We start from the raw sequence: 13,985 nt of genomic DNA on the forward strand, positions 1-13,985 counted from the left end.
AGACTATTAAAAAGGTGGTGGAAATGACAGATTTTTTGACAAATTCATTATAGGTAAGACACAGCGCAGCGGGGAACGGGAACACACACCGCAGCAACACCCCCCACCCCGGCCCACACACACAGAGCCAGTCAAACACGCAGCGGGGCGCCTTCACATCAGTGCGGAAACAAAGGGATAGATGAAAATGGGAAGAAAGAAGAGAAATCGTCTGACAGACTCAGCGGATGCTCTCCACTCCTCTGCAGGTACTTCTCTCTCTCCCTGATATCCCTCTCTTCTGTATCCCACAAGGCCCGCTTTGGAAGGCTGCACAACCGTGGCATCCTCCTTTCATCTCTTCTCTTTGAAACTATAGAAGACTTTTAGACGTGTGAGTGACAGATGAAGGCTACAGAATCCATATCAAGGAGGGAACACAACAACAACAACAACAACAACAACAACAACAACAACATCGGGCCTTATTCTCAAGTAGTTTACTATTATTTGTATCTGTCTGGAGCAGGACCTAAAGATAGGACACAACAAGACTACTGCTCTCTGCTGGTGTTTTTGTGTGAAAATACTGGTTATGATATGTTTCCATAGCCTTCCCAACTCCCTGCAGTAACTGATAGCAGTCTATCACCCAGGATAGACTGTATTAGATTAACCTAAAACCCATTAAGTCAAAAGAAAAAATTGTGGAAATGCTGATCCTCAAACATGTAGTCTGAAAGCAATGAGCCATGGGTTATACAATGCCAATTTACTTAGTTATGATATCAAGTAATATCAACATATCAACAAAACTAACCAGCTCTTTCATAAGTTTGTCTTTGTCTGTTTTCTTAGACAGGCTGCAGCACTTTGTGGATTGTACATTTAAAAATGTATGATATCCTTGAAATTACAATAGTTCAGAATCTTTGGGATAGCAATCAAAAGACTTCATCAGCAATAAAGCAATGAGTAATACTAACACATTTGAACAAAATTTATTTTGAATATCTGAAATTATAAATATTTCAGCTAAAAATGAGACAGTTGCAGGTCTTTAAAAAACATTTTGAAGCACATATTTAATTCATAAAATGAGCTTTGTACCAGTACTTGGCAAAAATGTTAAATGTTTCACACATAAAATATTGAAAAAAGCAGCCCATTGTCTGCTGCGTACTAACACAGATGTTCTAAACTTATTCATATTCTGATCATGTAATTTGGAGCAGTGTATGAAAAAATGAGATGGAAAAGGCCCGGAAAAGGCATTAACTTGAGAAGATATGTTAGATTTAGTTGAATTTTGATGATATTCATTTATTATTTTGCCAGGTCACTGATCATTTTCATTACATTTCAACAAAATCTCCAGGCACACCAGAGTGCATTTCAAGGCACACCAGTTGAGAACCACTGGTTTAAGTGATTGTGATTGATGGCAAAAAGCAGCTCCAACCCCGGTCTCCAGTGTTAGGGGGACCGGTCTCAGTAGCCCTCTCCACACCGCACATTATTAGCCCAGGGTTCTACCTAGCCTGAGGCGACGAGTCGGCCCAAGGCTAACTCAGCTCAGCACCAATTAGCCTAGAGCATTTTGGAGACATCCGTTGTCACTAGAGATATCTGGCATTCTGTTATTCTGTTAAATCATTAAAATCGCAATCCTTGTTTGCGAAAGACAGAAGTAACACAGAAAACATCATATCTGTTGCTGCGGTTGCAATGGGAAGACAATTAATGGATGCTTTTTAACAAATGATGTTACAAAGTTCTGATTGAAATTTGCAAATAACAGTTGTTATTTGCCTCCAACTTTTGTAAATCTTTCACAGCAGTTGGCTCTCGTTCTCTATCTCTATCACGAGCATGTATACACACACAAACCTCCACAAACACGCAAGGCTGTGTTAAGTAAACTGTGGAGGACAATTGACAGAGCTGCCACACTCTAATGAGGATTTATCAGGTAAATATGAGAACAATGATTGGCCAATTAACACTGGTCCCTGAGTGAAATATGCCATACCACTAATGCAAGTCTATGACCATCAATAAATATCTGAATAGTTGAAAGATCCATATATACCATCACCTTGTATGGGTATTACATTTTGCGTGTGTGCCTGCATACATGTGTGAGAGCGACTGCATGTGTGTGTGTGTGTGTGTGTGTGTGTGTGTGGGTGTGAGAGAGAGAGAGAGAGAGAGAGAGAGAGAGAGAGAGAGAGAGAGAGAGAGAGAGAGAGTCCTAGAGCATGGGAAACATGGATAGAGGGCTGTACGCTGATGTATATTTAATAGCTAGGTGGACATATTTCCAGTTAATATATGCAGCAAGCAACCACAATGAACTGCAGGTCAATATCCAGCCAACAGAGGTGTAGTTAGGGAGGAGAGAGGGAGGGACAGAGAGAGAGAGTGAGACAGAGAGAGAGAATAGGGATAGAGGAAGAAAGAAAAAATGAAAGAGGAGAGAGAAGAAGAGGAGACATACAAGGGATGCAAATGCACATTTGGATCCACAATGCACACTTGGAAGAGGTGAGGAGGCGGTGTAGGAAAGGAGGAAAGGATGGAGAAGAGGAGTGCAGGAGATGTGAGGAGGGAATGAAGAGCCGGAATGTGAGCGAAAATAAGTGGAGAAAGGGCAAATGAAAGAAAAAGGTTGCCTGATATCAGACAGAATTGTCAACTCGTTACACTCCATTTCCATCTTCAGTCTGACATTGCCTCCACTCTAACCGATTTCCGTGGGGGAGGGGGATTCGATTTTCCCTAACCAATCACTAGAGACCAACGTATCCGCCTGAATCTAACATTATTTTAAGTCGACACTGATGCGTAGCCATGACAACATCAGAGACGGTTCAGAAAGTATAGAGCATCTTTGACAACACGGAGCAAAGTAAAAACAAAGTACGATGTCGGGCGATATTGAGAAGACATCCCTTGTTAATCAAGGGGATCATATCAAATTCAAAATTATTATTCAGCAGCCCAAACGTGAAAGAGAGGCCATTAAGCGAACGTTTCCGAGATGTCGGGGTAATTCTCCCATATAGACCCGGTGTCTATTCTTGGAGGATTTGTGTAAAATGTTTTCGACTACTTGTCAGGGTTGAAGATTCGCAAATGATTCTAAAGAAATGGCAATCGGAGCTTAACGTTACGGACACAAACGAGGAAGGCTCGAGAAGAGAAGTGAAGAGGGACTGTGATACGCCAACAAAGACGCCACGGAAAAAGAAGCTATGCCAGAGTCTCAACCCGGGTTGCCAGTTAACACACTGGCACGTGTGCCAGTTAACACACTGGCACACTGAAACGTGGCAAAATAACCCAACTTGTTATACTGTAGTTACGTTACGTTAGCATGTAGTCGGTTAAGCTGGACAGGTGTCCAGCGCTTGAAAACAGCTTGACAACGGCGTTAGTCCCGCCCGTGGAGCTGATTGGCTAATCGTTAGTCCCCCCGGCGCCTCATTGGACCGATCATTTTTCAACTGAGAAAGCGCTGTTTCATGTCACGATGCCAGACCAGAATCAGTCAACTCGTTGGAGTGGGCGGATTCAAAGATCTGGACCCAGGCAAAGAAAAAGGAGAATTACAGAGAAAAGGCGAAAACATAGTAAACATAGTAAACACAGAATGGCAAAAATATTCTCTGTTATCTGTAGCAATTCTCTGCTATCTGGAAAGCCATGGATCTGATAAAAAGTTGACATTAAAGTGGTCTGCCGCTTTTTCAAGGATCCGAGTCTGTAAACATCTGGCCAAGCAGCAAAGCCAGAACTCGTCATTATTTTCACTTAAAAACCTACATGCATAAACCTCATCTTATTCCCCAATGGAGACTTAATGCTTGACCCTAACCTCTTTCACAATCATAATGGGATCAGCTGATTCACCACTCCCACACTCTGATTGGCTAAGAGGCTGTGCCCAGTGCAGTCTGTCACACTGATTGATAAGAAATGCAGCACATCACACTGTGACTGGTTACTGATTGAAGAAGCTGTTTCTTAATTGGCTTCTGTGGTGAGAACCAGGCATGAAGAAGGATTTGTAAACCAATGCTGAGATCTAATTTCTCCTTTGTGTGTGTGTGTATGCGTGCCTGTGTGTGTGGACACGTGTGTGTGTGGGTGCATGTGTGTGTGTGTGTGTGTGTGTGTGTGTGTGTATGTATGTGTGTGTGTGTGTATCTTTGTCTGTGTCTTTGTGTTTGTGAGGTTTGCATATATGTTCATTTGGACATGCACTACAAATATCTCGATGTGTGTTTATGTGAGTGCTAGTCCATTTGTACTGCAGGTGTGTGTTAGTGTGGAAAAGAGCATCAGCTAAATGACTAAAATGAAATATAATTTAATTTGTTTATTTCTGTCTGTGAGCTTCCATGTCATTGATTCCCTGAAACATTTCCACCCTGCCAAGATAAATGAAAGGGCTGCTGAGAGGAAACAGCCACTGGAGCATGAGACACTAAGACTTGAAACACTTGTTACCTTGGGTGGGCTTTCAGATCCAGGATACTCTCTCTGGTCCAGCTTGTTCCAGCGCTGCATCAGTTTAATGACTATAGGTTTACTGAAGTCCACCAGCTGGAAACCAGTCACGTTAGCCCCGCCATGCATAAACCTCTCCAGAGAAATGTCCTTAAAACCCTGAGAGAGAGAGAGAGAGAGAGAGAGAGAGAGAGAGAGAGAGAGAGAGGAAGCATAGGTGATGAAAGAAAAAGAGAAAAAAGAGAAAAAGAGGGGGGGGGGGGTAGGGAGCCAATAGAGAGGCAGAGAGGCATAAGAAAGACAAAAGTGTGAGACAGAAAGAAAGAGGACATGCGGAGAAAAACACAGAGGAAAGAGTACAGAGGACAAACAGGGACAGAGAGGAGAGAAAAAACAGAGATGTAAGGGTTATCCTGGGTTGATGGATGCTAATTGCTAAAAGCTTTGAGAGCCTATCCAGCTTGACCTGAACACATTGGCCCCTTTTTCATCGTCCCGCAGCAACTGCTGTGGGACTGATTTCCGGGGTTAAGGTTGGGGCAATATTTCACTGACTGAAGCCGTTTCCAGCAGCTTCCTCAAGCTGTGACTTTGTTGAGGAGAAACAAGTGATTTGATATACAGCTTCTGAAGTTAAAGAAAAATTCTTATTTCTTCGGATATTCAGATGGCGCCTTGGCCTGGGAATAGTCAAAGAACCAGGTGAAATTAATGTGCATGGTTTGGTTTTCTGGTCACAGCTATACAAAAATCAGCATAATGGTGTGTGTCATGGCTGCCCTAAGACTCCTTTTTTGTGTGGCTGCATTTTGCTGATCTCATGTAGGCTAATAATATGAACCATTCCACAACCGTTGCATGGATATCAAGCTAAACTGAAATCATAGCCCAGGGCAACGTCATTAAAGGGGTCTTACCAGGTTAGCTATGATGTAATGGTAACCTTTCACATGTTTCCCCACACTGACCGCCTGGAGAGGGAGAGAGAGAGAGAGAGAGAGAGAGAGAGAGAGAGAGAGAGAGAGAGAGAGAGAGAGAGAGACACATTTATTTCTACTTGGTAAATGCGATGTAGGCTTTGTCGTGTGGGTCTTTGTATTTTCTACCTATTCTATGATCATACTAGCACAGTGTACTGTATGCATAATCAATTGTAACAATTGAGCAATGCCTTCTACATTTATACTATTGTCACACAGAAACCTCACACCTCCAACCGCATCTCAAAGTAATGGCTGAAATTGTCTCAACACACGTAGAAATTGCTTCACAACCCTGCGACCAAGCCATTACATACATTTTCTTGAATACACCCTATTTTCACATACCGTATACATGTCATATTAGTTATTAACCCTATATCTTTAAATATCGTTACAATCTATTTCAAATATATAAACATAAACATACTGCAGTAGATATCAATGGTACAATTAACCAGTATTTCTTGGTTGATTAAAGTAATTCCTTTTGGTGATACAAGGTTTCTGCAGCATGTTTATGAGAATACAGCTGAAAACCTGTGTGTGTGTGTGTGTGTGTGTGTGTGTGTGTGTGTGTGTCTACAATGATTATTTGGACAATTAAGAGAATAGCCATCTCCAGATTAACATGGTGCATCATCAGCCTAATTGATAAATTCTTCACATTCTTTCTGCCTCACACACATACATACACACACACACACACACACACACACACACACATAGCGCAGCTGGCAGGAGCAGAAGAACAGAGCAGTCTCTGTCTCAGAGCAGGGACGCCAACCTCAGCATGCCAGTACTGCTGAGCACACTGTGACTGCAGTGTGTGTGTCTGTCTGTCTGTCTCTGTATGTAGCTGCTGATGTGTGTGTGTGTCTGTCTGTCTGTTTGTCTGTCTATATAGCTGCTGGCATGTGTGTATGTGTGCTTGCATGTGTGTGTGTGTGTGTGTGTGTGAGTGTGTGTGTGTGTGTGTGTGTGTGTGTGTCTGTTGCTGATGACTAGGCGAGTAGCCTAAGGGATAGTTAGTTCTGCTCCCGGTGAGTGAGTGTGTGTGTGTGTGTTTGTGTGTATGAAACTGTGTGTGGGTGTATGTGTGTGTGTGTGTGTGCGTGTGTGTGTCTAGCTGCTGGTGTGTGTCAGTGTGTTTGTCAGATCTGCAGACGGAGAATCAGATGTGATGACAGGTGGCAGAACCAATGGGATGTTACACTAGAACCTGGGTCAAAGGCTACACGCACACCACACACACACACACACACACACACACACACACACACACACACACATCTGCGACACCTGTCAGAGCTCAAGTCTCAGACGATCAAGCAAGACAGATAGACTAATGAGCTTAGACAAGCGTAAGGTGTAAGAATGTGTGCCACAATATATGTGCTTATGTGTGTGTGTTGACTGTGTGTGTGTGTGTGTGTGTGTGTGTGTGTGCGTGCGTGTGGTGTCTACGTGCCCAGACTTCAAGATTTGTTGGGCAGTCTTTACAGTGTTTACTCCATTGAACCACCCACACACAGATGTATCCACTGTAGAAGTCCCATGTTTTACTGCGTAAGGCGGTGGCCACTCTGATCCATCAGAACACGGATTATTGACGGATTGATTTCTGCCCGTTGGTTTGTTTTGGAACGTCAACACTGTGGGCGAGGCAGAACTACAGGCAAGTAAAGCTTTCCTCATAAGGGATATACTTCATAGAAAAAAGAAGAAACAGACTATACAGTATAAGTTAATAAGAAACGGACCTGGAAAACCTAGTCATCCCAACGTTATACCGTCTTTCTCCGTTTTATCTTTGTTTTAGTTGTACTGTTGTCTCTGTGTTTCGCCACAATTTTTTCAAAACAAATGTGGGAGTGCCTCTGATTGAGTAAACAGATGGTGACGAATCCGTCTGTCCAGAAAAACTGGGTTGAACTTTCTGTCCGTCAAAACAGATGGAAATCTCACGGAGATGGACGCGTCATCAGTCCTGTCCGGACAACAGGCAGCTCTCATGAAAATGAATTGAAATGAACTGAGACGGGCAGACACAACGGATCAGTGTGGCCTCAGGGAAAAATATTTTGTTTTTGTTTTCAGCTGTCAGAATGCAGAAGAAATAGTCTTACAACCACTTGACTGAAACAGAGATGTTTTATACCGTTTTTGTTTTTTTGAAAAAGAAAAGGCAGCACTGTCAGATCCATCAGTAATATAGGAAAGGTGCAGGATGGGGTGCTACCATTTACTGACTGGTAATGCTATATTGCCTCTAACTGTTCTACAATCCTTTGCAGTGTCACAGGTTCTGGTGTCAATAACTTAATTCCACTCCTGACTTATATGAGTAAATATGAGTGTGTATTATAGTCATGTCAGACTGTTGTCTAATGTAGTGTAGTGTTACACTATGGTCTAGGCCAATGACATAATCTCTGTCCTGCCAGCAGTAACACTAGTAGTAGAAACAGTGGTACATAAAACTATAGTGTGGCATTCTGGGTATTATAGCAGTATCACATGTTCTATAATGCCCCAAGGTCTTTCTGGTGCTAGATCAATGGCAAACATTTTCTTTTGCCTGCAGAAATAAATTATTCTCTTGTAATGTCATGGATTGTAGCATTATGGCTAAAGTAGTGCAGTGTGACACAGAACAATGGGTAGTGTAGTATTGCAACCTGTGAGGGTTGACTATGATCACCAGTTAGCAAAACAACCACCAATATAAACAAAAATATGATTACATTTTCAGAAAAGCATTAAATTACATTTTCAGAAAAGCATTAATATATGTTTTCCCCCTATGACTAATTAAGATGTATACTATGAATTTACATCATAAGGAGTTATGTAAAGGTGAAAGGTAAACACTATTGTCTCAGAAACTCTAAGAAAAAAGGTGGGTAATCTGAGTTTAGGTGGGTTTACCCTCTTCTAACCTGTAGTTGAGTGTCTCAGTCTCCAGTTCAATGACTCTCCTGACTGTAGTGACTGCAGCTTTTTCTCTATCAAGTGCTGTAGCCTTATGGTTGATGGAGTGTACTGGAGAACTATGGGTAATGTTATTAATATTATTACCTGTTCCAGGATGCTCTGTAGTCTCTCAGGCTCCAGGTCAATGACATATTTCCTCTCCTGGCGTCGGTCCAGGTCTTCTAAGAGTCGGCGGTATGCTGCCTCGTTGAAACTCTCCACACAGATCGCACTCACCTGAGGACACACGCACACACACACACACACACACACGCACAGGAGATCATGTACACACATACACACACGACAAGCATGTAGGAATAAGTAAACAAACAACAAACTGCAGGCAAAGAATTAACAGTAGTGTGTGAACAATTACCAACCTAAAAAAAAGCATAACTGTGTGTATGTCTGTATGTGTACATGCAAATTATATGTGTGTTTTTTATTTGTGTGTTTTTTTGCCTATGTTCAGGGTTATTTTTGTGTATGTGTGTGTGTGTGTGTGTGTGTGTGTGTCCTGACCTGCCAGCCATTCTGCCCTGCTCTCTCCATAATGGCCTGCAGTATAGCATAACCTAGACAACAGAGAGGGAAGAAAAAGTGGAAGAAAGGATTAAAGGTATACTAAATATCATTAATAAAGTGTTTGTGTGTGTGCGTGTGTGTGTGTGTCTGTGCATTTGCCCGCACATACAGGATTTTGTGATTCTGCCATTGGAAGAAGAAATGCAAAGCTAACCAATCCCCACAGTATTTTCAAGAGCTTGTCTTTTTTCTCAGTTACCATAACGCGTCTGCATAAAATGATAAAATGCTGAAATCAACTAAGTGTTTTCAGGTGTGCATTATTAGTCAGCAGATTCATGGGTGGTTCTGCTGAGGGTCGCCTGTCGATCTCATTTACCAAAGCAATACCTTAATGTCTTTTCTACAAAAGTGGGGGTAAAGTGCTTAGCTCCTCACACAACACTGTGCTGGAATGAAAGTCACTTTGTCAACCAGGACACCAAGCACATCAAGAGAGAGACTAAACTGCCAAAACAGAGATAAATCAGTCCCACTGTGCCTGATATTGTAATTGATGTTCTCACTGAAATTTTTAATTGATGTTGTGTTGTCGCTGCCTCTTGTACAGCAGTGAACTTTGATTCAAATGCTGCTCATCTGGGAACCCGCTGCCAGCTATCAAAGTTATAGCCTGGATAGAACAAAGAAAGTAACATTGCTGAATGTGCAGTGATGGATTATGCTGTGGATATGGTGAGGATCCTGTCAGCCTGATATTAGATGGGCTTTGGATGGAGTTTCAAAGTTAATAGGATCCTATGAGAAGCGGACGGCAGCGCGAGTGACATTGAATTATATTGCTTTGAACAGCTGTCTAGATGGGTCAAAACTAGTGGGAAAAATGGCAATGATGAGACCAAACTCAATAACACTGACGTAATTATCTAAAATATAGACACAGTCCCACTGCCTTTTCACCGTAATGATCACCTTTACCATTCTAATCATCATCTTCTTTCCAAATGCATCTGCAATCCTGCTCTCAGCCACACACACACACATGCACAACACACACACACACACACACACGCACACACACACGCACACACACAACACACACACACACACACACACGCACACACAGAAAATCTCAGATCCTCAAGGTAAACATATCTGTATGCGGTTGGCAGACAGAGATATAGACACACACACACATACACAACACACACACACACACACTGCAGTGCAACAGTGCCAACTGTTACCCTATTTTTTCTACTTTGGTGGAAAGTAGCTATTTACTGCTTGAGTTGAAACAAAAAGCACATCTGAACCCTCAGTAATCCCAGTGTGTGTGTGTGTGAGGGTGCGCGTGTGTGTGTGTTTAGTTAGTGCTTGTGTTTGATTGCAGTGAAGTGCAGTGCCTGCCTTTGTGTCTATTTGTGTAATAGTATAGTTGTAAATAAGAGTGTGTTTGTGCCTAAATGAATATGCTTGTGTTTGTGCTTGTCTCTCTGTGTGTGTTGTTCATGTGTGTATGTGTCTTCACGTGTGTATGTGTCTGTGTTGTGCCTGTTCCTGCATCTACTCTGCACGCCTGCATGTATGCAAAAATTCATTTGCTGTATGTGAATGTATGCAAACCTTGATGTGTGTATGTGTGCATGAGTGTGTGTGTGCGTGTGTCCCAGCAGGCTGTCTGTGGAGCAGAGCAGAACAGGGAGCATAAAACAGATCACAGTGTTACTGCCCATTTTCCAGCACATTACCGGCAGCAGGGCCTGATGGGAGCCCATAATGAAGGGCCCTGCCTTGGCCAAGTCACGGGTGAGCACAGCCCAAATTCTATGCATCCATCCCTCGCTTCATTTCTCTTGCCTTTCTCCCGTCCTCACAATCTATTTCTGAACCCCATCTTTACCGCCTCTCCCCAGCCCCCCCCCCCCCCTCCTCCTCCTCCTCCCCTTTATCCTCTCTTGTCTCTCTTCTCTCTTCTCCTTGAGATCCTGTCTGTCCTCTTACTCTTCCTTCTTCCCCTTTCTGTAATCTTTGCCTCCTCCCTTCTCTCCCCTACCTCCCATCCACCTTGCCTCTGTCTCCTCTTGGCTCTTCTCCTCTCCCGCTCTCTTTTCCCATCTCTTCCCCTGTCGCCCTGTTTCTCTCTCCCTCCATTGTCTCTCCCTTCCCATCAGCCCTCTTTCTCTGTTTGCCCTCTGCACCTCCTCCACTCCCCTAACCTGTCTCTCCCCCTCCTCTCCTGTGTCTCCCTCTCCTCCCCGTGGGTACTAACCCAGACAACCTGGACCACAGGGAGGCTGGCACAAACAGACAGAGCACACACACACACACACACACACACACACATGCATACACACAGTGCAGCTCCCTAACTCCCTAACACTCTTTACCGGGGACTGGGGACTCTGCGTCATGTATGACCTGAGTCTCTCTCCCTGTGGCAGAGAATTTGTGTGTGTGTGTGTGTGTGTGTGTGTGCGTGTGTGTGTGTGTGTGTGTGTGTGATAACGTGCCGAGCATTCCCATGACAGTGGTCGGGAGCCGAGGGCGTCAGCTGTGCCTGCTCTACTGACATACGTGCAATGCATGATGGGATGGTTAAATTAAAGCCAGGTGAATGCTGTGAGAGTTCAGTCCAAACCCTAGTTTCTGCCGAACTCAGGGCCAAATTACACCCTCAGAAATTAAATGTCTGCACCTTTTGTCATTGCAGCTGTAACTTTCGTCAAAAGAGTACAGCTCCAATAGCAAGGCTTCAGTTGTGTGCCTTTTTCCTGAGAGAAGGGGGCTAAATTAGGGGCTCAAATTAAGGTCACATGAACCCAGGCAGATAAGACTGTTATAGTAAGGCGTTGATTATGACTTGATAATTTTATAATATTGTTCTGAGTGTGCCATGGCAAACCAAAACCAAATTAAGGGATAATTCTTCATGCAAAATAATTTTTTGGACCCGAGTAATTTGGAAACCTATTTTAATCTTCCATAACTGAGTTTTGAATTTAGGCCCAGAGTCTGAAAACAACAGATCTACCCAATTAGCTCTCGCTAACACAGTGGAGCTTATTTATCTCTAAGGACACACTGCCGCTCCAATCACAGTCATTAACACAGTTCTGGTATCATACACTAAGTCTATACTATAATACCGATTTGCATCCCCTTTTGCACACCGTGTCTCAGTTCCCTCCAATCCCTCTTTAACTCGTCTCCGAACCCTTCATCTACTTCTCCAAATTCAACCCTGAACTGGATTCAAATGGTGAAATTAAGAAGGGATCACAGCTTTCACCTGGATTCACCTGGTCAGTCTATTTCTTGGAAAACTGGCATACCTCTGTAAAAGCTCTGTGTACTGTATTTGTTGGGTCGTTGGTTCATTGGTGCATTACGCTTTTTTGCGATGTGGAGTTCTTAGGGGAATAACGCTATGTGCTCTTCAGGTCACGCAGAGCAACCATTGCCCTGCATAAGGGAAATGCAGTGTACGCTGTATAGAATTCACACAGGCATGAGTCAGCTCTAGCTTGGTGTGTGGAACTCGGAGATTCTCTAACTGAAGTGGCTAAATCAACGCAAGGTGGTTGGGAGGCAGGGGAGGGGAGGGTTGGGGCACAAAGATTACAGAGAGGGAGAAGTAAGAGGACAGACAGGATCTGGAGTAGGCTCAAGGGATACAGTAGATAGCAGAGGGGTAGAGACAAGGAGGGAAGGGGGAGGAGGAAGCAGACCAGAGGTGGCAAGGCAATTCTCTTGGTTACAACAATACTGTGCTACTGCAGCACTTTGGTGTTAACAGGTAGAGTTTATAAAGTCCACGTAGTTTAACAAACTCCAATCATGCATTGACGGTCAGCAAGCCATTGGAGATGCATAAACTATATTAGAACTTATCATTTTACATAAGCAAATCGTTATCAAATGCACCTCAAATGTTCTAGAGCTATCGAACAATGTCCATGAAAGATGACAAGTGATGTTTGTTGAGAATGGATTTTTGTACCAAGGAGGAATACAATTTCTAGCTGCTGACAAGGTCATAATACCGTCTTAAACACTAGATTCCATAAACTTCCATGTTGATTTTTATATTTGAGACCATTTTTATGTTTGAGACCATTTTGTCTTACTTGGCCAATCAGCTTTGGTCAGCTATAATGCTTGGGAAGATGCGTCAGAAAAATAAATCTATTAAAATTGTCAGTAAGTGGCCAAGTAATCTATGGTATTAGGAGATGTGTGAGTTAATTCCAAAACCACAAAAACATTAGGGTCTGATATTCAGATATATACAGTATACTATGTGTATTTATATGAATTGGTATTTTCATTTTTTACTCATTTGCACTTTCTGTGCTAGGGGGCGCTGATAATCCATTGGTAACACTGAAAGTATACAACGTGGCGAATCTCCTCTCCATTTTAGAATATCTTAGTACTTATTACTGTATATTTACCTCTGTCAGTGTCATAGAGGAAGACGAAGCGGCTCCAGTCGTAGTGGTCCAGCAGCGACAGCAAAGCCCCCCTGATGGAGGGCCGGAGCTGCAGGGTGAACTGTCCCTCTCCTTCCGTGGGGAAGCTGGGCGTCACTAGGCTGATGTGCAGGGCGCCACAGAACGACGTCAGCGTGTTCACCGACCGCTTGTCATAAAGGCCAAAGATGGCGAAGACCCCTCGCGAGTACTGGGAACAGACTGGTGTAGGGAAGGAAGAGAAGGGAGGGAGGGAGGGGGAAATGGAAGGGGAGAGAAAAGAAGAGAGGGAGATGGTGGGGAGACATACCGTAAGGGAGAGAGTAAGGTAATAGTAGGGTGGAGGAAGGAGAGATGGATGGTAAAGGATTGGGGGGGGTAGGAGGAAAGAGAGCGGGAGGGTTGGGGATTGAGGGATCCAGTTGGAGGAGGGAAGAAAGAGGGTGAGTGGAGGAAAAACATAGGGAAGGGAAAGAGAGAGAATACTCAGTGACATTGTTTTGTTTGAAAACACTGCATTACTTTTGCAAAT

General features: G+C 43.4%; 1 protein-coding gene across 1 annotated transcript in view; it reads right to left on the reverse strand.

Annotated features, from left to right (window-relative positions):
- Positions 1-13,675, reverse strand: part of gria4a (glutamate receptor, ionotropic, AMPA 4a) — a gene marked incomplete at its 5' end in the record, with an annotated part of 65,740 nt that extends 52,065 nt beyond the window's left edge. Inside the window, 5 exons of the mRNA XM_071515889.1 lie at positions 4,495-4,653; positions 5,412-5,465; positions 8,556-8,687; positions 8,976-9,028; positions 13,436-13,675. Coding sequence (XP_071371990.1) covers positions 4,495-4,653; positions 5,412-5,465; positions 8,556-8,687; positions 8,976-9,028; positions 13,436-13,675 — 638 coding nt within the window. The remainder of the gene's footprint in view (positions 1-4,494; positions 4,654-5,411; positions 5,466-8,555; positions 8,688-8,975; positions 9,029-13,435) is intronic.
- Positions 13,676-13,985: the final 310 nt, after the last annotated feature.

This window comes from Centroberyx affinis, unplaced genomic scaffold (genome assembly GCF_046629955.1).
Source record: "Centroberyx affinis isolate AG114_WGS23_722 - 3 ecotype Tasmania unplaced genomic scaffold, CSIRO-AGI_Caff_v1 ptg000376l_1, whole genome shotgun sequence".
Lineage (NCBI taxonomy): Eukaryota > Metazoa > Chordata > Actinopteri > Beryciformes > Berycidae > Centroberyx > Centroberyx affinis.